Source organism: Crinia signifera, chromosome 1, assembly GCF_055691185.1.
Source record: "Crinia signifera chromosome 1, ASM5569118v1, whole genome shotgun sequence".
Taxonomy (NCBI): domain Eukaryota; kingdom Metazoa; phylum Chordata; class Amphibia; order Anura; family Myobatrachidae; genus Crinia; species Crinia signifera.
The window spans coordinates 84,704,618-84,729,876 of NC_139217.1; the positions used below are offsets into that span (position 1 = coordinate 84,704,618).

The window sequence follows — 25,259 nt, forward strand, 5'->3', positions numbered from 1 at the left end:
ACTACAGGGAAGGGGACATGGCCTGATAAACCAAAAGTGCAACAATGTGTAATGGGCACTATAGTGTGCTGCGTAATGTGTAATGCAGTTTTTGACAATGTGTTAAGGACATTACGGTATGCAGCAATGTCTAATGGGCATTATGGTGTACAATAATGTGTAAAGGGCATTATGGTGTGTGGCATAATGTGTAATGGGCATTATGGTGTGCAGCATAATGTGTGATGGGTACTGCAATGTGTGACTGTGTAATTGGCATTACATTGTATGACAATGTGTAATGGGTATTACGGTATTTGACAATGTGTAATGGACATTACGTTGTGCGGCAATGTGTAATGGGCCTTATGGTGTGTGGCATAATATGTAATAGGTAATGCAGTGTGTGAATGTGTAATTGGCATTCCAGTGTATGACAATGCGTAATGGACATTACAGTGTGCATAAGCTAAGTGTCTAAGGGGCTCTTTCAGATCGCTATCCCGGGTCTGACTCTTTCACACTAAACCCGTCTCACCCATTATACATAAATTGGACCCTTCTTATAATCCGGGTCGATATGCCAGGTTGGTCGACCCTGATTATTCAGTTTAGTGCTTTCACATTGCACCTGGACCGGGCAATAACCCAGGTTATAAATGCGACCTGAAAGGGGTATGAGGGGCTCTACCTGGTGCAATGTGTACAAGTGGCACTACTACTGTATGTGGTGTAATATAAATAAACAGATACTACTGTGACACTATTATTTCTCCACGCCACTTTCCCACAAAGCCTTCGGTGCACACTGTTCCTATTTTGAGTATGAGGGGGCCCGGAGCATATTTTTGCACCTGGGCCCATAACTCGCTAGTTCCGCCTCTGTACACACACGCCCCTCCGACGGCTCCTCCTTCCGAATGCAGATATTGGCCATCTAGCGGTGCCTAGCGGCCAATCAGGAGACGCAAGCCAGCCAATAGCGGCATTCGGGAGGAGGAGCTGCCGTAGGTAAACAAGCATCCTCCGGCTACGCCTCCATAGTCCGGCTTGGTTTGGGTGTCTGCGGTTTATTTTTTTGCCAGGTCCCTGGAGTCTACTTTAGACGAAGAGGACCAGATCTACGCTGGAGGACCTTTGTAAGTATAATTTGCTTCCAAAGGTACCCCCTGGATTTCTTCAGGAACGGACAGATGGAGGGATACCTACGAGCTCAAGATAGGTGAGTATCAGTATGTATGGGCTCTGTATGTAATAAAGCTTTATTTTTCTTGGGTGTCAGTGTGATTTTATTTTACTATTGGTTTTGCTGTGGAACGAAGAGTCACAGCAAGCCGATTAATGGGCTGCATGCTGGGACTTGTGGCTCTCCAAGTCCTTGTATGAGTTTCAGGCTTGCTGGGACTCATAGTTCCACAGCAAAACCCAAAGTTATATTCTATTTTTACACCATTTATCAGCACAGTACCCACAGCCCAGGGGTACCGGGGACAGCACAAGGCTTCAGCCTGAGCAGGTAAGTTCTTCTGGAGGGAGAGGGACCCCTTCATTGGGGGGTCCCCAGGACCCCTGCCCAGGCTGACTAGTTGGTAGGGATTAATGCTTTGCCCGGGGGGACTTGTATAAAAAGTCTCCACCCGGCTGTGGCTTTACCCTGCTGGGTGGTTGGGCCTGGGGTTGGTTCTCAAAAGATAGGGGTCCCCTACTTGTTTTGTCCCCGTATTTTGGGGACCAGGAATTGCACTGGTTGTAAAAAATCAATGGAACCCTAGGCAAATTGTTCCCTGATTTTTAACAACCAGGACCGGCTCTGTGAGCCTGGGGCTGGTTACGGCCGTGTGGGGGTGGGACCCCACAACGTCTTTTTTTTTGTAACACTGCAGCCGATACAAATTTGTATTTTGAAATACGAATTTGTATTTAAAATACGAATTTGTATCGGCTAAAAATACGAATCCATACGCCATCGGAAAATAAGAATCAGTCAAATACGACTGATAAATAAATTTTACTCCGGAATAGGAATTTGCATACAGCTATAACAGCCGAATGCATTCGTATTCAGACGTATTAAGAATACGAATACACATTTTCATATTCTTAGTAAATTTCCCCCTAAATATAAAGAAGTACAACACACTACAGTTCTACTTTCAGAGTGTCTCACTTGCTTCAGGGGTCTTATTCCTTTTAGACGATAGGTATGTATGAGGACTTGCTTACTTTTTAAATTTCCCTTCTGGTATCTTCCATTGTGGAAGTTGAGGTGGCATAGTACATTATCACTCCCCCAACTGCAATTCATGGCACAGGGAGCAGGATTATGAGGACGCATCCTAAAGCTTACCAACATTGTTAGGGTAGATAACCCCCCCCCCCCCCCCCCCCCCACCCCGCCCACACCTCCGGTTCCGCAGAGTCGGCAGGCCCAGACTGTATTTATTGCATGTGTCACCATACATACCCCAAAAAATACATTTGGTGATTATTTTTTTTATTACAATGGTGGAAAAATATATATTTATACAGCACATAAAGGCCTAACTCGCTATTTAGAGAATTCACAGACTGGATGATTATCTAATGCGTTTGCATTGCAATTTGTGAATATCTGTACGCATAGCAGTTGCAGCTTAATTGCTTTGTACGGTTTTAATCTAGATAAATGGATTGGTTGAGCCTAATTTAGCTTCATATCATTTATAGCCAGGGAGCCAGCGTTTAGGGGCAGAAACATGGTGTTGTCTGGATGAGCTTGCCACAAGTGTGCCAAGTTTGTGTTTTTGGGTGAGTAAAAATGAGTGAGAAATATACACATAATAATATCTGATTAATTTGTGTATATTTCTCACTCAGTGTGCAATTGGGATTCAAACTGTTTTTTTCCTAACCAGAATTACCCATCCCTTTTGGCACCTGAGTGACATCACATCTGATTGAGCAGCTTGCCAACAAATGTGTTGTGTATTTGGGTGAGTCTCAGCAATGGCCACTTCCAGTCTGGTCCTTTAGCAGATTTATAAAAGCTTTAGATTGGTGCAGGTTGAAAAAAAAACTCTTCAATGTTTCTTTTTTTTTAAATAGTTCTGCAAATTCATCACAATTTTGCAATTGGTATTCATTTCGTTTTGGGCAGCATTTTTTTTTTTTTATCATAAGAAACAGCTTTTTCTCTGACTAGCTAACCGTGCTGAAGTAGGCCAATAGTTAGTACAAGGCACCTTACAGAAAATATAGGAGGCTCAAAATATGTTTTTCAAAGTAAAAGTATCATTGTAGGTAGCTAATCACTAGTATAGTCTTCTACTGTTGTCACATGACCCTGTCCTTGATAGTCACACAGAATAATGACTGAGTCATGGTTTATTCCAGGCAAAATTTATTAGAGGTCTATTGAAAAAAAAAAAAAAAAAAAAAAAAACAGAAAATAATATAACACAAATACTGTTTTCTTGTAAGAATTCAAAGTTAATGATCTGGTAGCCAGGTATGAAAGACTTTATTTTAATCAGATACAGAGAGTAGAAACAGTGCTTTTCAATAATACAAGCAATACACCAGGTGTACAGTAGGCAAGCCTTTCCACACCATACACTCTGGATCAGCATCTCCCATGGTGCTTAGCTACCATCTATGATGACATAGGAGGAGTCCCTCGGGAGCCACTAGACGTATAAGGAGGACCCTGCCTAAACTAGACACCAAATTCCTCCACAGAAATGCCATGAGAAGTACTGTAGGTGTTTATAGCAACGCTGCATGCAGTAGGACAACTGTAAAATTCAAAGCCTTCAAAATATAAAGCTTCTTTAGTTCTTCAACATGAAATACTGTATACTGCAAAAGAGAAGTTTCTCTATATAGCATTTCTTAGTAACAAATAAATATGTACATATAGATACCACTGGTAAAACCAAATTGTTTCACAAAATCGTCCATAAAAGGCTATTTTACATAATTGAATGGTCTATTGTGGTAGAGAGCAGAGAGAGATAGGATGACTGCATTATGCTGGCTTTGATTAAAGAGAGTAAGAGACCGTACAGGCGCTCTGTACAAAGATACCAGGTGACATATTTACAAAATACTACAAAATAATGGAGTTGCTTGTGTCTGACAAAAGGAGAAATGCATTAAGCACTATTTAATAAGTTGCATAGACACATCATGTGACTGTTCTGTAGCGGGGGCTTATTCATTGTGGTGGACCTATTAGAGACAGCTGTTTTTTCCATTTGCTAGAAACTTTTGGCATACATTATTTGCCCCCGTAATGTCACAAGTTACTAGTGAATTGATGCAATATTGTCTGCTCTAAGTTAGACATCTAGGACATCTTAAAACAGAGATGGAGACTCTTCGGCCATCCAGCGGTTGTTGAATTAGACATCCCAGCATGCCCTGCAACAGTTTTAGGATGGCCAAATAGCAAAACTGTAGCAGGGCATGCTGGGATGTGTAGTTCAACAACAGCTGGAGGACCAAAGGTTCCCCATGCTGGTCTTAAAGGATACACTGATTGGCTTTAGGCCTCATTTGCTAACACACCTTGTTAAGCGGGCAAGTATCAAACACAATCAATGTCAAATTACAAATGTATCAATCAAGTGTTCACAAATTCAGGTTGTATCCCAAATCTGAAATACTTCAATAACTGGACATTATTCACACCTAAACTTCAAAATATGGCTTCTACGGTGTGTTATTTTTAGAAAGAACTTCCGATTATGCAATTAAATTGGTAGGAACACATGTTGAATATGGGGTACAATATATATATATTTTTTAAAGGCAGAGGAACTTGAGAGGTGGGCAATTAGATGAATAATAAAACAAATGGAGGTGTTAATTTATAAAGAAATGCTAGACTAATTGCTAGTGCCTTATAGGTGGGATCAGGAGAAGATGTATTATTAGGGATTATGGGATTCTGATACCATTTCTCCCCATGTATGAAAGTGGAGATTCATAACAAATAACGGCATTGTCCTGCACACAGCACTGTTCCAGGCTGTTGCCTTCAAAAGCCAGAGATTGTGCTTAGAAGAACAATGAAGTGTTTTTTTCAATCCGGCCTCACGTGCTGCTTGAGGTTGAGGCACGCGCACAGTCTATGTAATTGCCAGTCAGAGCAGCCTGGAATGAGAGTGCACATTTTATACCTCCATGGGTCTGCTTTATGCATCAGCTTGGGAACAACACATGGGTGGTGACCATTTAAGACTGATCTAAAATCTGGTTCAGCACCTTAAAAAAAGGTTTATCACCGCTTCCTTTCTAGAGGCCAGGTAGAAAGTGCAGATGAAGTTTTATTTGGTTCCATTTTGCATTAATTCTTTTGTTTGATCTGTATGCATGTACCTCGTACAGAGTAGTGTCTACTGTTTCAGTCAGTGACATTGGCCCTATCTCTGGAAGCTTTGCTCACCTTGCCAGCCAACACGTACATCGCTAAATTAGTTGTTGGCAGATCATGGATGTTGCCAACAGTGAATCTGGTGTAATAAATACAAATGCCCATGATTGGAATACACCACTCCTTTACCTGCTTCCATGTTGTTAATCTAAGTATCATCCATACATCTTCCCTTACACTCCGGCTGCCCATCATTGCATTTCCCATTTTGTTTTATTGATAAATTAACCATCTATGTAATTCGATTCCCACCATGACCCTAACTGTGTGCAGTTTGTATATTCTCCTTATACTGACATGGGTTTACCCAGGGTGCTCCAGTTTCTTACCACAATGTACTGGTAGGAGAATTGGCTCCCAACAACATTAACCATAGCATGAATGTGTGTACCTGGGCAGACTAGACTGGCATAGTAGTTCTTTACCTCTGTCAAATTCTTTGTAAGATAAGTCATATATAGCCATTTGCTTATCAGAGTCCTGTTCAGTTGTGTCTAGGCATGTGATATTCTCGTTACTGTAAGCTGTTCATACAATAAAGACCTGTACAGTGGGAGCCGGTGCTGAGGGATGGGACTGAAATCACCCCGTATGGATGTCCCTTAAGAATGTATAAATGTAAAGAGGTCATTTAGAGACGGCCAGCCAAATTCACAGAAAAATTGCTGGGTATCTTGATAAATGTAACCGTAGTCATTAATTTCATAGCCAATACTTCTGCAACCAATTTCCTTTTTCTTCTTTTGCATCCAAATGGTTAGACTATAGAAAGGTTGAACTGTATGACCTACCATACTTCCCTGCCATTTAATGAAGAAATTATGTTACATAGTTCTAGTTATTTATATAAAATGTTGTATATAACTTACTTTGCCAGAACGTTCCTATGCACCTTATTGTGTGGCATCCACCTATAAGCCTGCTGAATGCTATCTTGCAAGTAGATTTTAGATTCAATAAAATATCAGGAGCGATATATGTAAATGTTAAAAAAAAAAAAAAATGTATGGAAAAATATTGGAGGTATTTGTGGAAGTCGGCAGTAACATGACAGTGGTAAAGTATAGGATACTAGGGGCATCCTCTAGAATAAAAGGCTAACACTGCTCCTCCACTCTTTGGGGGAATTCAAAGTGTTTTATGTGCCAGCATCCACTAAATGGCGCTTGATGGAGCCATTCAAGTGTTGTTCCATTCCGGTGCGCACAGCCACCAGTGCTGACATGTTGGTATGTTGTTCTGTCAGTTTGATTGGCTGATGACTTGTAGTAAACTAATGGAGATTTAAGGGAACTGTATTCAAGCAAAGATGCATAATTCTAATAAACAATTCTGTAGGGGCAAGGACTGTATAGATTTAACAGGCCTGCACATATTTCATCAATTTTGCTGCACGCGGTGAGGGGAAAAAGCAGCGATGTTGCTGACCGCGTGCACCATTAGTGGCAGGTCTGGCCAGCCTGTGGCTCTCCAGATGTTATGAAACTAAAGTCCCAGCATGCCTTGCCACAGTTTTGCTATTAGGGAATGCTAATACTGTGGCAAGTAGGGTTGCCACCTCTCCCAGATTTCCGGGATTCTCCTGGATTTGGTGGCAACCCTCCAGGAGGCTTTTCCAGTCACCCGAATTCCGTGATTCTCCCGGAATCCAGGTGACTGGAAAAGCCTGCATACTGACAGCCTCCCTCTGCTACACTGCTGTTGCCCGGCCTGCTGGCTGCTGCAGTAAAGCTCCAGGTTCCGGCTGGCGATTACTGTCATCGGGTGCGAGGGGGGAGCCGGAAGGTTATCGGGCTGTGAGTATACAGTAGATTTGCGCTTTGGCTGCTGCGGCACGGTCTGGGTTGCCGTTGGCGGTGACTGTCATCGAGCGTGAGGGGTGGGGAGCTGGGAAGGTATTTTGGCTTTGTGTATAACGGCACGTGAGTGACTGATAGACTACAGTGCATTCAATTACTCTGCCGCTGCAGAGCTGATTGAATGCACCCCTCTATAGATGCTGCAAACACCCTTCCACCCTCTACAGATGTACCACTTACTCCTCTATAGATGCTGCAAATTGTAATCCCCCATGGCAGCGGGCATATAATCCCCTGGGCACTGAGCATTTTACCCCCAGGCAATGACCATTTAATCCCCTGGGCAAACAGCATTTAAACTCCCCCTGGCAACGAGCATGTAATACAATGAGCAATGAGTGCAATCTCCCATGGCAACAAGCATGAAAGCTCTGGCAACAAACATGCAACCCCTGGCAATAAGCATGTAGGTAAGCAGTACTTATGTGGCATAATATGTTAGACATTAGGGTTTGTGGTATAAAATGTAATGGGCAATACGGCATGTGGTATAATTTGTAATGGGCATTACGGTGTATGGAATAAAATGAATGGGCATTATAGTGTGTGGCATAATGTGTAGTAGGCATTACAGTGTACATTTTTGCAGCGTACCGGAGTTCCTAATTCTAGTGTGTGTGTGTCAAGGTGGATGGTGGTTTTAACAGATTTGTAGTGAGGGAATTGGTATTCTCACTCAATGTTTGTTTTTTTCTGACGCGGGTTGCGATCGTAGCTCCGCCCACTTACTGAATTACCCTTCGCCCATTCGCTTGTTTTTGGGAGTATGGGGATGGATCTCCAGGAATCGATTATGCATGAGGTGGCAACCCTAGTGCCAAGACATATTGGGATGTGTAGTTTCACAACAGCTGGAGAGCCATAGGTTGGCCAGGCCCGCTCTATGGGATGCTGTGAACCTCAGTATTGTAGGGTGAATTCCTAGTTCCCTAGTTAACCCGTTAAATATGCAATGAATAGCTTTCCAGCTGCAGTGGACAGGCTGCAGCAAGCTCTACATAAGAACCTGTGTGTGAATTAGGACTCAGCCGATCTTCAGTGACATGAGAGCTGCAGAGCAATGTGTGGGTCACCATTAGGACTACTGTACATTTGTCAGGAATAATAATCTGCTTTCTGAGACTGTGTTTCATTGGGGCCCCCTGTTCTATCCATAGACTTACTATATAACATGGTACTGTAGATACACAAAAGGAAAATAATGAAACTCATGAGACTCTGTGTCAGGCTTAATACTAGTGACGAAATTCATATAGAAGAATGTGAAATGCAGAGAAATCTTACATATATTCTCATAACTATACATGAAGTAACCACACTTGTTATTAAAACATCATAGCCTGTTCCGAATGATAAAAAACAAGCCTGTGCACTAATGGTGGTGTACGAAGATTACTAAAGTGATTGCGTCATGATCCAGCAAACCCATTCTGAAGGCTGGTTTGGTAACTACTACTGCTGTGTTACCACTAGTATTGTACTCCCAGTAGTATCATACAGTTATTCCCGGTTACATAATGCAGGACTGACATGGACATCAGGTGCAGTTGGATAATATAAGCATTCTGTCATCGCCTGCATCTAGTTAAAGGGAGGAATTGGTTGTAGTACAAGACATTAAGTTGAATCACTTAGAACAATAAGTACCACTTCTTGTGACTAGTATTATTACAAAAAGCTGTAGCAGCTCTTGCAGAGCAGGTTTATTGTATATATTTAGAGACATGAATTGGGAATTGTAGAGAATGTTAGGTCATAGTGCCTTTATCAAGCCACAATTTAAAAATATATTTCACAATTCAGTTAGTGTGACTGACTTGCTGCTGCCATTTATTTCACCTATGGTCCCATTGAGTAATTCTCAATATATTGCCGATGACAGGAGCGATGTTCCACATCACCGGTATAGGAAACATGTGTAGCTTGCAGGATGAGCAGGAATTTAGGTCATACCATTACAAACATTCAGGTGTGTATGGGTATATCTCCTATACGTATAAAATACATGACTTATCTCTCATTATCCCATTGGAGATGGGTGAATACTTAAGAAAACCGGTACAAAAAGTGTTACAAACCATAGAAACCGATCGGATGTAGAAAAATGGCAGAATCTGTGGGTGGTTGCTGGCGGTTACAGCAACTTTCCGCTTTTACCAGTTAGTCCGTTTTCACAAATGTCCGTCTTGTTTAAACTATTCCATTAAAAAAAAAAATCTCAATTTGCCATATACGGATCAATGGAAAAAACTCCAACTGCAAATAAATACTTTCCCATTTGTTTTATTCTTTTTTTTTTATAGACATTGTGTGGAGATCTTATGTTTCATCAAGAAATATCCGTTCCCGATCATCAAAAGGCTTTTTTTTTTCTTATTCCGAAGATCCACTAGATATTTTAGAATGGTTTATACCAAATACGAGTCCTCTCACTTACAGGAATTTGTAAGATTACAGCTGTATTAGATGTAGCGGTGTCCAGGGCTACCAAGAAATCTGTAGGGCCCCAGTACTAGAGGAGTTGACCTGTCATGTGTGGCCAGCTGCAGAAAGCCGCTGAAGGGGGCATCGTTATGCCTCCTTTGTAGACTTTGACCACAGGAAGGGCTTGGGCGTGGCTTCCTCTCCACAACCACGGCAGTGGCCAGTGCTGCCCATGCTAACATCGATCATGTTACCAACTGTATCTGCCTCCAAGATCATATACTTAAACATAACGATCTGTTAATAGCTCACGTCACCAGGTAGTTTTGCACTGCATTTCTAATTGGATGAACCAGCTTCACAAAGGGCAGTGTGCGCTATGAAAAGTGACAAGTAACGATTGGTGCTAGAATATTGTCAGAAGTGATGAGAACTGAATAGACGAGCTCTAATACTGCTAGAAAAGGCTGGCAGGTAGCAGCAGGATTACATGTGAACCAGTTCATGTGAGAAAATACAAGCGTGCTTCCCAGCAATGTCAAACAGATGTGAAGTGTCAGGCAACAAAACGCAATCGAATACATTCACAGCCTCTTGACATAATTTCCGGGAAACGTCCCAAAGAACTTTGTCCTTCTGGAGGTGCCTAAGGAATAAAAAAATAATAATAATAATTATAGTTGATCATTTAAGTCAAATTAAAAACAGTAGAGCAAATACAGACAATATGTCTGTTCACTACCCTCAAGAATCATTGGACACATTGATATTATCATTAGTAATTACACCCAAAACATAAGCACTAAAGGGGTGTACACACGGGCAGGCTGCTGGCTTAATGCACCAAGCGATTCGGTGTGTGATTTTGCCATAGCAAAGGATAGATAAGTTATCGTGTAGGGAGCATATCAAATGGGGTTGCTATGGCAAACTGCAGCTCTAGAAGAATGGGGTGTCACACCCCTACAACAGCAAAAAGAAAAGGGCGTGTTGCTGCGCTAAAGCATTTAGCATACATATGGATTAATGTTCACAAACTTAATAACATGATTACTTCAATAAAAATCGCACTTAAAAAAAACACAATAAAATTAATAGAATAGTGTATTAAATTGGTTCAAAATATTCACCCGCAGATCTTTGGGTAAATATCATACCACTGAGTCCTAATATTAAGTCTCTGCAGGGGGTAGGAGTGGAGTTTGTAAGTCCAGATCCCTTGGCAAATGCTGGCGAGGTGGCATACCTATTCAGAGATGAGATGGGCTGTATCAGGGCTGGGCAACACCGGCCCTCCAGATGTTGATGAACTACACATCCCAGGATACCTTGCATTAGTTTCAGCATGGCCACATAGCAAAACTAATGCAAAGCATCCTGGGATGTGTAGTTCATCAACATCTGGAGGGCCGGTGTTGCCCAGCCCTGGGCTGCATGGTGTCCACATGGTTTCGATAACTCTTTCTCCATTTATGCCAGTGTTTAGAGAGAGGTGGCTCCTGGACAGTTTCTCCACAGCGGTACCGCATTTAAGTGGTGACATGGCGCCTTTCCAACCCAAATATTTCGCTGTAGTGGAACAGCTTTTTCAAGCACCTCGCCAGCAATTACAGAGGAACCTGGACTTACAAACTCCACTACTACCCCCTGAAGCAACTTGGAATCAGACCAGTTGCCCCTTGAGCAGCTCACATACGATCTGGCACTTGACATGCCATTTTTTCATGCAATAAATCGCATGCATCCACATCCCGCCGACATCTGCCGGCGCTTGCCATCTGCCAGATATCAGCGGAAGGCGCGCTAGTGGACTGGCAGAGTCTGGCCCCATTTTTAGGTGTGTCAGCGGTGCTTCACCACTGGCACACCCCTACGGATCGGACCCAATACATTGTGGGTGCTAAAAACTACCTGCAATGTGCCACTGATGGGTCCGATTGCGAGACATCTTATGTCCCACTTGTGCAACAGCAGGGTCCGATGCGCACGGCACCGCGCAAAGGACCTGACAGCCGGTTTGGCCCGATTTCACGGCCCGATCCGCTGGAATCTGGAAACTGATCATTTCCAGCCCAACATGTGGCCCTAAATCTGGACCTGATTGGAGCCATGACACCGCTACAACATAGGTAAATATTTTCTTGTTCTTTTAATTAAACTTAAAATAAAAAAACATTATATAATATATATATATCCAAACAATAGGCGGGCACTCAGCAATAGTATAGTGAAATACTTGCCTGGGTGCCTTCAAGGTTATAGAGGAACCATTGGTATAGAGAAGATTTCAGCGGCACTCACAGGACATATAGAAAAAATTCACTCCCACTCTCGTTCAACGTTTCAGTCTATTTGACTTTTTTCAAGTATGCCACTGTTCTTGAAAAAAGTCAAATGGACTGAAACGTTGAATGAGATACCCAGAGTGGGAGTGAATTTTTTCTATATGTCCTGTGAGTGCCGCCGAAATAGTCTCTCTCTCTCCCTTGACATGACAAACATTCTACGAAGGAGAGTCTGCACAGCACCAGTACAATTCTTTAGCTGTAGGACTAGAAATTATTTTATCCACGTGGAAAATATTGATAACTGGTCTATTTTAGCATTAGTATTTTAGGAATTTTTTTGCAATGTAAAAATAATTTCTAAAAAGACAAGTACAGACACTTACCCACAAACCAGCCATCATCACACTTCTCCATTACATCGATCACATCACCTTCCCTTAGTTCCAGCTCATCTTCATTACGTGGGGCATAATTATACAGGGACTGGTACCTGAGAAGATAGACTATTCAGATTACTAGAAAAGAAACCTGGCTCATGTGCATGGATGGGACATAATGTCTGTTTTGTCTTATCGGTTGCACATAAGGATTCATTTTCTCTTTAATCCTAGTGAAGTAGATTTGCTATATTCATAGCACCAAATGCAACACCTTGTTTGTAAATGGGAATAGGTTCTTCTAACAGATGGGTAAAATTTCTGTCACCTGGAGAAATGCAGTAATATGGCACGTCCCCCAACCATCTCCACTTGGTATCAGGGTTACTAGCCTAGTGGCATCCATCAGAGATAATAACTTCACATGCTATCGCCTGATATATAAGGGACTTCCGAGTGTTGTAATGAGGAACTGAATAATACGGCTATGTATACTGCACTGATGCTGGTATACAGTCCCTTAATAATTCTTGCATGGGCAGCAATGGTTACAGGCACCAGTGAGCTATCTGGTCACCGGGCGCGTTCCCACTGTGGACTAGAATCGGTGGTATGCCGTGCAGGCTGGTTCACGTTGCCCAGTCACCTGTAACATCAGTAGTAGAACCTTTCTATACACCGCACCTAGCATGGAGATCTCCGCTCAGCATGCTAACAAGCAGGTGTCGGTAGCACATAGAAGCGGCCCCTCTCATCTTTCCCTTTGGCAGCAGCAGGAGACACCAAAAAGTAGGAAAATGGGTGAAGTGTACCAGCCCAAAAGAGGGGGCAGCTTGCAACCTCTCAAACATGGCACCTCGTGCACATGCTCCCCTAGCATCTCCACCTCTGACATCCCTCCCCACCGCTAGTTGCAGCCCTGGTTTAATATGCAATAATAAATAAAGGCCAAAGGGTAGTGGACAGGTGGAATAGCCTCAAGTCAGAGGTGACAGATGAGAAGACAGAGCAATTTAAACATGCATGGGATGGGCATAAAGATCTTCTAACAAAATGGGCAGACTAGATGGGACAAATTTTCTAAATTACTCATGCTACGCCACTAACTGGCCTGTTAAGTCCAACAGAAGAAAAAAAAAGGGTACTTATGTAGTATCTGGGCTGCCGATTTTTTGATTGTATGCCTTAAGTTAAGGCATACAATCAGATGCGATGCGATGCGATATCGCATCGCATCGCATCGCATGCGACCATCGGATGCGATGACCCGATTTTTCCATAGGAATCAATGTTAAAATGGACTGAGTCCATTTTAACATGGAATTCAATGGGAAAAAGGGGTCCTTTTCATACCCCTACTATCCAAGTGGGCATGGAGTTGGATATAAACCTGTGGCGAGCGTAGCGAGCCACCGAGCCCGAAGCGTGGCGAGCGAAGCGAGCCCCGCGAGGGGCCGGTATTCTGTGTCCCCTCGCGGGGCTCGCTACGCTCGCCACGCTTCGGGCTCGGTGGCTCGCTACGCTCGCCACAGGTTTATATCCAACTCCATGCCCACTTGGATAGTAGGGGTATGAAAAGGACCCCTTTTTCCCATTGAATTCCATGTTAAAATGGACTCAGTCCATTTTAACATTGATTCCTATGGAAAAATCGGGGCATCGCATCGCATCGATGGTCGCATGCGATGCGATGCGATGTGCCCGATTCGACCCGATTTAGAAATCGGCAGCCCAGATACTACATAAGTACCAAAAAAAGAACTGCATTAAAAAAAAAGTCTAAAAAATATTTCTCATGTCATGTATTAAAAATGGTAAACTTACGGTTCCCCCATAGTTTGGATGCTTTCATGGTTGAATACAGGTCGCTGTTGGGGGACAGAAGTTTCTTGTTAGTAAAAACTTTATATGGGGAAAAAGCAGCAACATAAATCTCTCCTACACGGGTTAGTACATCAACACAGATCATCGCAGAGTAACAAAACACGTCGTTTGCAGGCAGAAGGTGATAAAGATCTCATGCACATTTCTCCAACTCAGCCACAGCTGCTGACTGGGAATGACTTGGATCACTTCAAATAACAAAATCTATAGATATATATGAAGCCAAGTAATGACGGACATCTATATAAATATATCTTTGTACACCTCCACATATATACACACACCAAAACATTGATCTTCAGGTTGTAATCGTATTGTATTAGATAATAATACTTCTAGGTGAAGGCCTTGTCCGTGAGAGGACACACTTGGCTGGAACATTGCGGCTAAGGCTAACCTGATAAATGATCAGCCCAAGCATTGTTTTCTATGCCCTAAGCTGCACCAAACTGAGCAGTTTAATAGAACTGGCTTCTAAACTTCTATTACTCAGTCATGAGTACATTGCATCCACACATAGTTACAGATGAGCATTGTTATCACCCACTACATAAACACAATTTAAAAAGACAGCTATGATAAAACATGTCAACCTTAAAGCTAAGCTACTCATCCTGAATCAGGGTTGCCTACCCTCCAGGCCCCCTGGAAAGGTAGGCAAGCCTCCCAGAATGCGTACAGCTTCCCGTGACACCCCCCTCCCCCGCACTGTGTCACTGTAGCCCGCCCCCAACCAAGCAATGCCTGAAATACCAGCATTGCACGGTGGGGGGCGTGGCCACGAAGACTGGGTTGTGTTGGCCATGCCTCCACAGTGATCCGCCTGCCCCCCTATCCCGCCCTGGAGAGGGCAGCCAGGAAGTAGGCAACTATGTCCTGAATGCATGCAGTTATAGAATAATACTGTACACGCTGGAGGAAGCGAGTGATTAAACCACATACACCCGCAGGCAGACAAATGCTGTCACATGTACATTACATATTTTACTTTAGCTGCCTTTATATCAGCAACAGTTTGTAATATCTGCAGATATGGAAAAGCACTGTTACATAGAAATGACCACAGCAAATCAGAAACAAACATGTACATCAGTTTGAAGCATTTGCAATTATAAGCAAATATATAAAGCAGTCAGGTGTACAAATACAGAACATTTTATTGCAGATATGGAATTGCACATACAGAAAGCGTGCCGTTTTCCCCAGACACAATCCCGCAGTCCCAATATACTGTATATAGCAAAAGAGCGCTGACATTTCCCCAGTTATACAACATGTATGCAGACCCAAGCCAAGCATTATTATACAACACACACACACACACACACACACAAACACCTATTATACTCTATATATACCTGTATATTATCCATGTATCATGCTACTGTAGCTCTTGTGAGCGCAAATCATGTTATCGCACAGGAAATAATCTCACTCGCATCATGTCCTGTTATTTAGCCAGACTAGCATGCATACTGTGTATTCATATTGAAACCATGACCTAAGCAGAAGAGACAGACGCTGTGTCTCTTCCTGGTACATGTGCTGTAGGATATTGTGTTGTATGCCACACTGAAGGCAACATATTACCATACTAGAGCAAGCAGCCCTGTACAAGGACAAGGTGAATATTTGGTACAGTAGGTGTTGAAGCAGTTAGAACACTGGAACAAGCTAACAATAGTCAGGACAGCAGTGAGCAAACACTGTGCGAATCCGGTGCAGGTCCTGGCCACAAGGGACGCGAGTCACAGTTCCGGCAATGGTGTGGAATTTCCATTGCAAGGACAACTGGATCCCTTCACCGCTAATTACATTGATGTCAAACTACAGTATGACCGTTTCCACAATATAGAGAAAGGTTTGTCCATTGTCAATGTCAGCTCATGATCAGCCAAGTCTCTTGTGTACCTTACATGTGGCATAAATAGTTGTATTGTACTTTTCTTATAATGAAGATACAGCTTGTTTAATACATGCCAATGACAATCAAAAAAGCATTATATTTATCTTACGTATAATTTATGGATATAAAGTAACATACGCAGGCTGTAATGTTTACAACCACTAAACTATAACTACTTAATGTGCATTAGGACCATAGTAGCAAGATATGTACTGTAGGGACAATCCAAGCTACAAATTAGAACGCATTATTTGACATATCGGTCATAGGTCTAGCACAGTGTTTTTCAACCACTGTGCCGTGGCACACGAGTGTGTCTTGAGCTGTTCTCAAGTGTGCCCCAGATCTAGAGATGTCCAAACCAGTTTACAGCTCCCACCAGTTCAACTTTTATTTTCTGGTCTCTTCTTTTCATGTAAAGGGCCAATGTATTTTATTTGTGTTACCTGTGGGGACCAGTGTGATTGTTTTTTATATGGGGGCCAATAGGTTTTTTTTTCCTGTAGGGGCCTATGTGTTTGCCCTGTGGGGATCTCCTGATGTGCCTTGGTAATTTTAAAATCTTATTTAGTGTGCCACAAGGTAAAAAGGTTGAAAATCACTGGTCTAGCAACTAATTTGACCGGAGTGGACAGGCCTAATGTGTGGTGAAGTCTATGGATGCACTGAACAATAACTTGTAATTCATATGTCATATATTGGTACATAACCTTTTAAGAAAATAAGTAATAGTCTATTTTAAACATTTTGCACTAAAAATGACTTATCTGCTTGTAAGTCTCCCTACATCAGGTATTGGTGTGAGATATATAGACTGTTTGAATGCATATACTACCAGACAATCGTTTGTATAATCCCTGGGAATGTCACTCTACACGCTGTACATGTAAAGGACGTTTATGGATTGTACACAGGACTGTATTTGTATCAGTTAGCGGAATTTATCCATCGGCAAATCAATGAATGAGCAAAAATCAAGATTGAAATGAAGATTATAGATAAATGACGACATGCAGTATGATAAGCACACATAGAAAGGTAGAGATAAAACATCTCTGCTACATATATTGCAAGAATGAAACATACATGTAACATTGCAGTGGTTATATCATTAGGTTGATTCATCGCCTTAGGCCAAAATGCCTTGGATCACATAATGGTGAATAAAGGGAACCCATTGAGGGCAGTAGGGGTTTTGCAGCTTTAATAAAAGGGGACTTTAGAGATTGAAGGACAAAGAAAGGAACAAAGTGGATGTCAGGTACTCTACCCTTTGTGTGGTTTTGGGGCTTTTCACAGGTGAGATGCAGGCTCTCCTAGACATCACAGGACTACGAGGAGGCTTACCAACAACTAGCACGTCACTTTTATAAACAGACTGGAAAAACCATAATAAGTGAATTCATTTCAAAATTTAAATCAATCAATCACATTCTACTATTGGGCAAAACCCAGAGCATGCAAAACGCCTACACACTGCCCTTCACATCATGCATAAAACATAAAAAATAACAGAAACCGCTAAGCATTCATAGAGATTACATAACATAATCGCTCACGGTATATTATTGTAAATGGTAACACACCAGTTAACAACAACTCCACCCATGCTTAAGAACATCTGACTATTCTGTAGTGGACTTTTCAGCTATACATGCTGGGCCTCATGCAGAGTTGGACGTAAACGTTTCTAGGGGTGTTTTTTGCATGGAAAAGTTAAAAACTTTTCCATCTGTGTGCTCAGGATATCCGCATGGAGCTGTGAAGGGGCAGGCCGTAGCATGCCCCATTCTTAGTAGAGGAAGACAGATACAGGAGGCACATCCATTGTGGCTGCCACTACCTTGGTTCAACTGGTTCGAGACCAGTGCTGCTGCTGATGGAGACGGCACGGCTCATGCATAATTTGTTGGAAAAAATAGATTGAAAGAAACAATATATGGTTGTTAGGTCGACACATTTAAGGTAGACATACACTGAAGATTGGCTGGCCTTAGGTTGACCCATTAAAAAGGTTGACATGCCTAAGGTCAACAGGGTCAAAAGGTCGACATTGGGACGGTCGACATGGGGTTTTCAGGGGGGGGGGGTTGTGCTGACAGGCAGTATTTCATGCCCTGCCATCCACTAGTGTGTGGAGAGAGAATGTGTCGAGAGTAGAGAGGCACCGTGCAGGAAGCATGACGAGCCATGCGAGGGGACGCGGTGCTTTCTCGATGTCCATGTCAACCTTTTGACTGTCAGCCTTCCCAATGTCAACCCTTTTCATGTATCGACAACAAGCAAAATAGTCAATCACAGCGCTGTTTTTAGGAGAAATTGAAATTCCATGCGATAGGAAAAATGAATTTAATAAGATGATAATGTAAAATACATATAAAAACACAATGTAATAAACTCATAATACAATGGCATAGTAAAAGGTGCGGTCTCTCACAGTTGTCATTTTGTGACCATAAAAAAGTTACCAATGTGAGAGACTGCACCTCTTACTATGGGTTGCGGTCAATATGCCGGCGGTTGGAATCCTGAAATACCGAAGGCAGAATCCTGACCGCCGCAATGCCGGCACTTTGTCCCTCTATGGGTGTCCACAACACCCATATAGGGAGAATAAAATAGTGTGCCGAGGCATAGCGAGCCACCGGGCCCACAAGGGGGTTCCGGCGTCGGGATTCCGACCGCCGGCATTTCATACCGAATCCCTTACTATGACATTTTATGTGTTTATTACATTGTGTTTTTCTATTTAGTTTACATTATCATCAGAAACAATTATTAAAATCATTTTTCCTATTCCATGGTATTTTAATTTCACCTCAAAACAGCGCTGTGATTTACTGTTTTTGTTTGTTGTCTACTCATAATAGTGGGACTGTCTCTCCCCATTTCAGTGCCTGTATTGCCCTATGGGAAATTTGTGTGTCTTTTTCACGTGTCCACCTCAAGTGGTCGACCCAATGTACGTCGAACTTAATAGTGTCCACCCATGTTCACCCATACCCAAAAAAAAAAAAAAAACATGATACGCACTCCTCTAAAAGTTCAATTACTTAGTGCTGTTAGCGGCAAGATCAAAAGGGACAAGCGTGGATCTCCCACTGAAATTGCGCTACCAGCACTACTCTATGCATTTGCGCTCAAATACCGTTCAACTCTGCATAGGCCGCACAGCACACACAGGCAATTACTGGTGTAATCAGACATTAAAGAACTTGAATACTACTATAGTCAGGAACTGGCAAAAATAAACAACTCCAGGATAAAGTCTGAGTAAAAATTAGAGGCAGAGCTTTTATGTGAGCGCAGGGCTTGTCAGTAGTTATTGCTGCAGAGTGGAGAATCCCAGCTGAGGGTCAGCATGCTCCGCGCTGATACCCATAAAGCACTGTTATTTTGTGCAGCAGCCAAGTGCTCTGACATTTAGAATCAGAATGACTCACAGGGACATAGTGATACTAGAACTAGTACATTTTTATGTGTCAGAGGACCTCAAAAATATCCACTAACTTTTCACAAGCCTATCAGATACTGTAGACCTTTGGGTTCTTTATTCTGCATGGTGTACTCACCATAAGTGACATGGGCTGCCCTGTTCTTTACTCACAATTACAGGTAAAGCTATGCCGGGCTAGATGGGCGGCCACTACTCTAAGCACTTCAAGTATGATCCTTCAGTGACTCTTACAGTGCCACAAATATCAGAGATATTGGGAGGGGGGGTTGGGTCTATTCAATCGGTCCCAAATGCAACCCGCAGGCTGATCCCAAGAGAAATCCCAGATAAGTAGCCTGATATTGGGTGCCCGAACCATGGTAACACATAGGGGTGGGAACTTCTCCCAGATTCTATGTCTTAATGCCCTATAAAAGGGTAATTTACTAGGTGAGAAAGATGAGCATTAAATTGCCTCGGGTGTTTCCCCAATGGTTTTGTCTCTCTTACTTATATGCAGTACCGGATGACACCTGTAGGAAAGTATAGAACATCCTTTATTGTGTGAATCACTTGTTGCTTTGTTATCATCTATACTGTATGTCTTGTGTCTGTGAGTCTCCAAAATACTGCCATCTGCTGGCAGAGAGTGAAACTACATCTCTGTCTCACACATGCACAAACACAGAAGGTAGAAGACTAGCTTTCGAAGCTTTTGCTTCGTGTGGGCTTACTAGTTACTATATACCTTCCCACATGCTGTATTTAAAAAATGATGGAATCTTTCTATCACAGTGCTACATCTGTAACGGTCACCTATGTCTATACAAAGCATGTAGCAAATTAAAATCAGCAAGTGGTTTTTGGAGGTTTTAAGCATTAGCAACAGCCGTACTCATGTCTGTCATGTCATACCAACTGTCCTTCTTATCCTGTCCGCCACCAGGTAACTGGGACATTCTGTTTTGGTACCGGTGTCACTTGTAATTAAAAAGAATCTGTCACCGAGGTGGTAGATCCTCTTTAACACTGCATCTTGCTGTCCAGTAAACTCTATTACCAGATCAGTGTTACATAGCTGCCTGTTTTCAGTTAGCTGCTAGGAGAATTGGTCTTGTACCAGAAGCACAGAATATATTCATAGCATTTTGTTTAAATCCTTTGGTGAGTAATGTCTTAATTTAGAATCGCTAAGTCTTGCTAATGGAATCTGAGGCTATTGTTATGATGAAGGAATTGATTTCATTAGTCTGCTTTATTGCAGATTAATGGAAAATCTTTGCAGGCAAGGAACAGTGTGTCTCTACTTAAATACCAACTGTGTGACAATAAATTCTCTGGGAAAACTATGGAGAGAAGTTTTGCTTAACTTTGTAAAACTTCACTTTTTTCAGATAGGAAACTATTTTTGACATGTACTGTAGCTATTGTACAGTAGATAAAAAGGACCACACAGTTTGTAAGATTAAGTTAACTGAAAGTACAACAGCTGCCATTAGCCTGAAGTGTGATGACGGGTTTATTTGTAGTTACTGAGAATTCTGCAACAGCTGATGCTCCGTCATGCTCAACAGAACAAGAGAATGACGCTCTGTAGAAGAATTTAAGTCGTCCATAGGTGTGCACACATTGAGTGTTAGGGGTGCACAGGCATACCCTAATGCTGTGCACATATCATGCTGTTAGCAATACCTTTTTCCAAAGACTTTTGCTTTTTAGAAGTGTATTCCATTAAAAGAAGCGCCCATCAATTATGTGTGTTTTTCATTGTATATCATTCCATTGTCATATCACTACATACCTGCGTCTTCCATATATGTTTTTTACTTTATTTTATATTGTAGCGAGTACCAATAGATGATGGTAGACACGCCTGATTGGTGGTGTCAGACACACCCCTTTGACGGTGCACCACCTAATAAAATGTGCTGCGCACACCTATGCCACTGCCTGGGCCACTACTGACACCCTACTAGCATGAACAAATATATATGCTAAAAAGTCTAATCCTATAAATTGATGATTTACACCTTCTTGGCTCAAGTACAGTTACACTACATGAAAAACATAATATGAAAAATATACCTGGAAAAAGATGTGTTTCACATAATAGGCCCAATTTAAAGGTCTAAATCACATAAAATTGTCCTATATTTTAGAATTTGTCATAATAATTTATTTTACCAGTTACTGGAATAGACGCTATGCTTTGTTCAGGCAGATACAAGAGCCAATGGACCGTTTATGAATGCTCATATCTATAATATAGGCATCACTATATACTGTTCTCTACTCCTGATCTGGGTGCTGTACATGGGGAATACTGACATTTAGGTCATTCTGGAAACTAAATAAAGCACTACATTTAAGAATTAGTACTTTCACACCATGGTTAGCAGGCATTATCTCACCAGCCATTTGTAAATGATTCAAGCTGGACACAAACTTTGTTTAGCAATGGAAAACCAACGGATGAAAACCACGTGCAGGATGTTGTTACCTTTAGTCGCGGAGATTGTGTCTCCTGTCTGGGCGTGAATTTGGTTAGAGGAGAGAAATGTGATACGGTGGAGTTACAGGGTGGAGGCGAAGACGTGGGTTCAGCATGAAATGGACGACTAGAAGAAAGTTGGGAAGAAAAAGACGCAGGAAACCTTTGCGCTCCAGCAGAAATGGAGGGCCTCTTCAACATTTAGGGAAAGAAAAATGAATGGAAAAATGTATCATAGCAAAAGACAGTGCCCTAAATTCTGCCTATTTTCTGGCAGGTAGCAAAAAGCTCCTATTGTATGTAGTATATCAAAGTGTCTAGCGTATGTGTAACAAATACTATAGTATGTGTGTTATCTGGGGAAATACGATAACACTAGCGGCTGGCTGTGGGGACTTACTACTGCCAGTCCCTGCAGACGTTTCAGAAGATATCAGTGCTAATCATATACACTACTGGAGGGAGCTATTTCCTGTCATTTGCTTCATACATGTTAAAAGCATGTTCTGAGAAATGCTAAAACAAGCTGTTGTATAATTATATTTAAAATAACGGATTTTTTTTAAATTTAGCAATATTATATATACTGTCGGTAGAATTGTATTATTCACTATGCTTCGAATTTCAGAATTCAGCCTTGAGGGCTTCAGTGGAAGAAGAAAAGTTCTTGGCAGTTTAGTGCAGCCTAAAGCACAACGGAGTACAAATAATGGTCATTGTATTTTACTATTAACTCACTAGATGCCTTTATATGTGCGTCTAAGGTAAAAACAACCTTCCATAGCAGAACTGAGAGATCCATGTTTTTATACATTTCTGTCAGACAAGACTCATATTTGAACAGGACATTGTTTGTGCAAGCACACAAGACAACACAGAGTAGCTCAATCTTAGGAACTCAAATACCTCTGCATTGATATTGGCTGAAAAGTCTTCCAGACATACAATAGGATGTACCACAGTTTCAATTGAAGGGTTTACATTTTCACTTGTCCCATCTTCCTCTATGTAGAGTCTTGGGTGTTGCTCTGTTTGAGGCTCACATCTATAAAACCCTGAATCTTGACTTGTCAGGTGATCTCCTTGGATTATGGTCATCAGCTCCTCACAGATCTCCTCTTCTTGGTCATCAAGGGATGTTGGGATTCTTGATGCTGACCCTGTTGCACTCTCTGAGAGAACCAGGTCATTCCTGGGAGTCTCAGATAGACTGATATGATCTGAATAACCTTCTGTGACCTGTTTGCCCTTTATTGGTCCTTTAGTCTGAGCCTGTTCAGGGTATTTTCCTTGCTTTAGAGTCAGACTGTGATCAGAGTTAGTTGCAGACATGGAAGGAACCTCCAGCTGCTGAATTATAGGAGAGGAAAGTGTTGTGTCAGTAAAGGGTGAAGGTATGGTAAGATGCTGACCACTTGAAAGTGTTTTTGGTGAAGTAATGGGAACAAAATGACCGTCCGTAATTCGGGAAGTGATATCATTCGATGAAAACTGTTCAGACTGCAAAACAGTTAATGGCATTGAGTTTGGCTTCTCTACCTTGGGCACAAATTGGTCAGGAAAGGGTGGTGGAGTTGGGACAGGTGTAGTTGAAGGTGAAAAGCCAACAGTCAGCGACAACCAATCACTGGTCACAGTTTCTAAATTCCCCTTACTAGAGTCTGTAAGTGAGCTTGAGTCTGGTATTAAAGTAAGGGGTGGAGTACGAAGTCTTTTAGATGAAGCCAACTTTAGAAATAAAAGAAAGGTTAAGGTCAAAGAAAAAAACAAAACAATATTATAACACAAACTGCTAACAAAATAAATAAAAAGATGTTAAAGATGCCTAAGTATATAATTGTGCAGGTGACCACGCCAAGTACTATTAGCACATGAAACCAAAGGAGCAAGAGAGTTATTTGAAAAGTGTAACTTTATCCACTGACAGACAGTGCTCTAAATGTCATATGTTGGTGTAGCCTGAGTCATCCTATTGAAAGTAGTAGTATGAGTTTCATGATTGAGATGTGCTTATCTTCTACACAGATGCTAAATTGCAGCTTTGGAATAGTCACTTGAATGGTTAGCACTATTTTGAACTTGGTACCAATCACCAGCTATATTTTGAATTGCTTAATCATTACCTTAATCCAGACTCTAAAATGACTCAAGGTCCATACACACTGGGCGATTTTGCCCAGCGTGTATGGCCAGCGATGATCATTGTGATTACGGGGGGGGGGGGGGGGGGGAAAGCCGCTCAGTGCATACACACGGAGAGGCTTTCCCCTTGCCCGGCGCTGTCAGCAGGGGGTCGGGTGACTTTCCATAGCGCAGCACTATGGAAAGCTGTCCACAAAGCCGCTCACCTCAACAGATGAGCGGCGGTCAGCACCGCTCATCGCTGCCCAGTACATACTGGGCAGCTTTCATGCTGAAAGCCGCTCAGACGAAAAAAATGAACCGCTTTCACTAGAAACTCGCCCAGTGTGTATGTGCATTAAACTAGCACAAATAGCTGTACTATTACAAAGATTATCACCTGCCGCATACCGGGCTTACAACCTCACAGGAGATAAATGGGGTAGATTTATTAAGCTCCGTGAAGTGATAAAGTGTCTGGTTTTTATCACCGGCCAATCAGCTCCTACCTGTCATTTTTCAAACCAAGCCTGAAACTTCACAGTTAGGAACTGATTGGCCGGTGATAAAAACCAGACACTTTATCACTTCACCAAGCTTAATAAATTTGCCCCAATCTTTGTTATTGTATCCATTATTGCTTAAGGCTGGGTAACCCTTTCTTCACGCGGTTGCTGCAGAGTGCGCAGTAGGGGTGCTGTCCTTTTTTTCTTCCGTTTTGGTCCAAAAATAGCTGTACTAGTTAACTCCAATACAAAATTATATGTCTTATAACAATATTAAATTGAGGTCATAAGTCCTAAACTCTTCAACGAATTTTACAAAATCAAACCATTTTATTGTTCGACATAATTTGCCATTTAGATTAGCTAGATTTTATTATATACATTTCCAATCACATGATAACCCTGTATACTATTATATGATCAACAAAATTATTTGCCTTTCAACCTGGGACAGGTTTTGCCCAGAATAGTGAGATCTCTGGCACTCCAGTTGTAGAAAGGCTGCATCTACCACATTCTAAGAAAACTAGTTTTACCAGATGTGGTAGCGCAGACTCAATTTTATGCTAGAA

At 41.9% G+C, this 25,259-nt stretch overlaps 1 protein-coding gene across 19 annotated transcripts in view; it reads right to left on the reverse strand.

Annotated features, from left to right (window-relative positions):
* Window positions 1–3,459: 3,459 nt before the first annotated feature.
* SORBS2 (sorbin and SH3 domain containing 2) overlaps window positions 3,460–25,259 on the reverse strand; it is a 289,436-nt gene continuing 267,636 nt past the window's right edge. For 18 of the 19 annotated variants that reach the window (XM_083169075.1, XM_083169032.1, XM_083168988.1 and 15 more), the window contains 4 exons: window positions 22,967–23,410; window positions 14,168–14,211; window positions 12,350–12,456; window positions 3,460–10,324 (listed from right to left, as the gene is read on the reverse strand). In XM_083169075.1, coding sequence (XP_083025201.1) covers window positions 10,263–10,324; window positions 12,350–12,456; window positions 14,168–14,211; window positions 22,967–23,410 — 657 coding nt within the window. In that variant the 3' untranslated portion in view covers window positions 3,460–10,262. The remainder of the gene's footprint in view (window positions 10,325–12,349; window positions 12,457–14,167; window positions 14,212–22,966; window positions 23,411–25,259) is intronic. The other variant, XM_083169108.1, reaches the window with a different exon arrangement.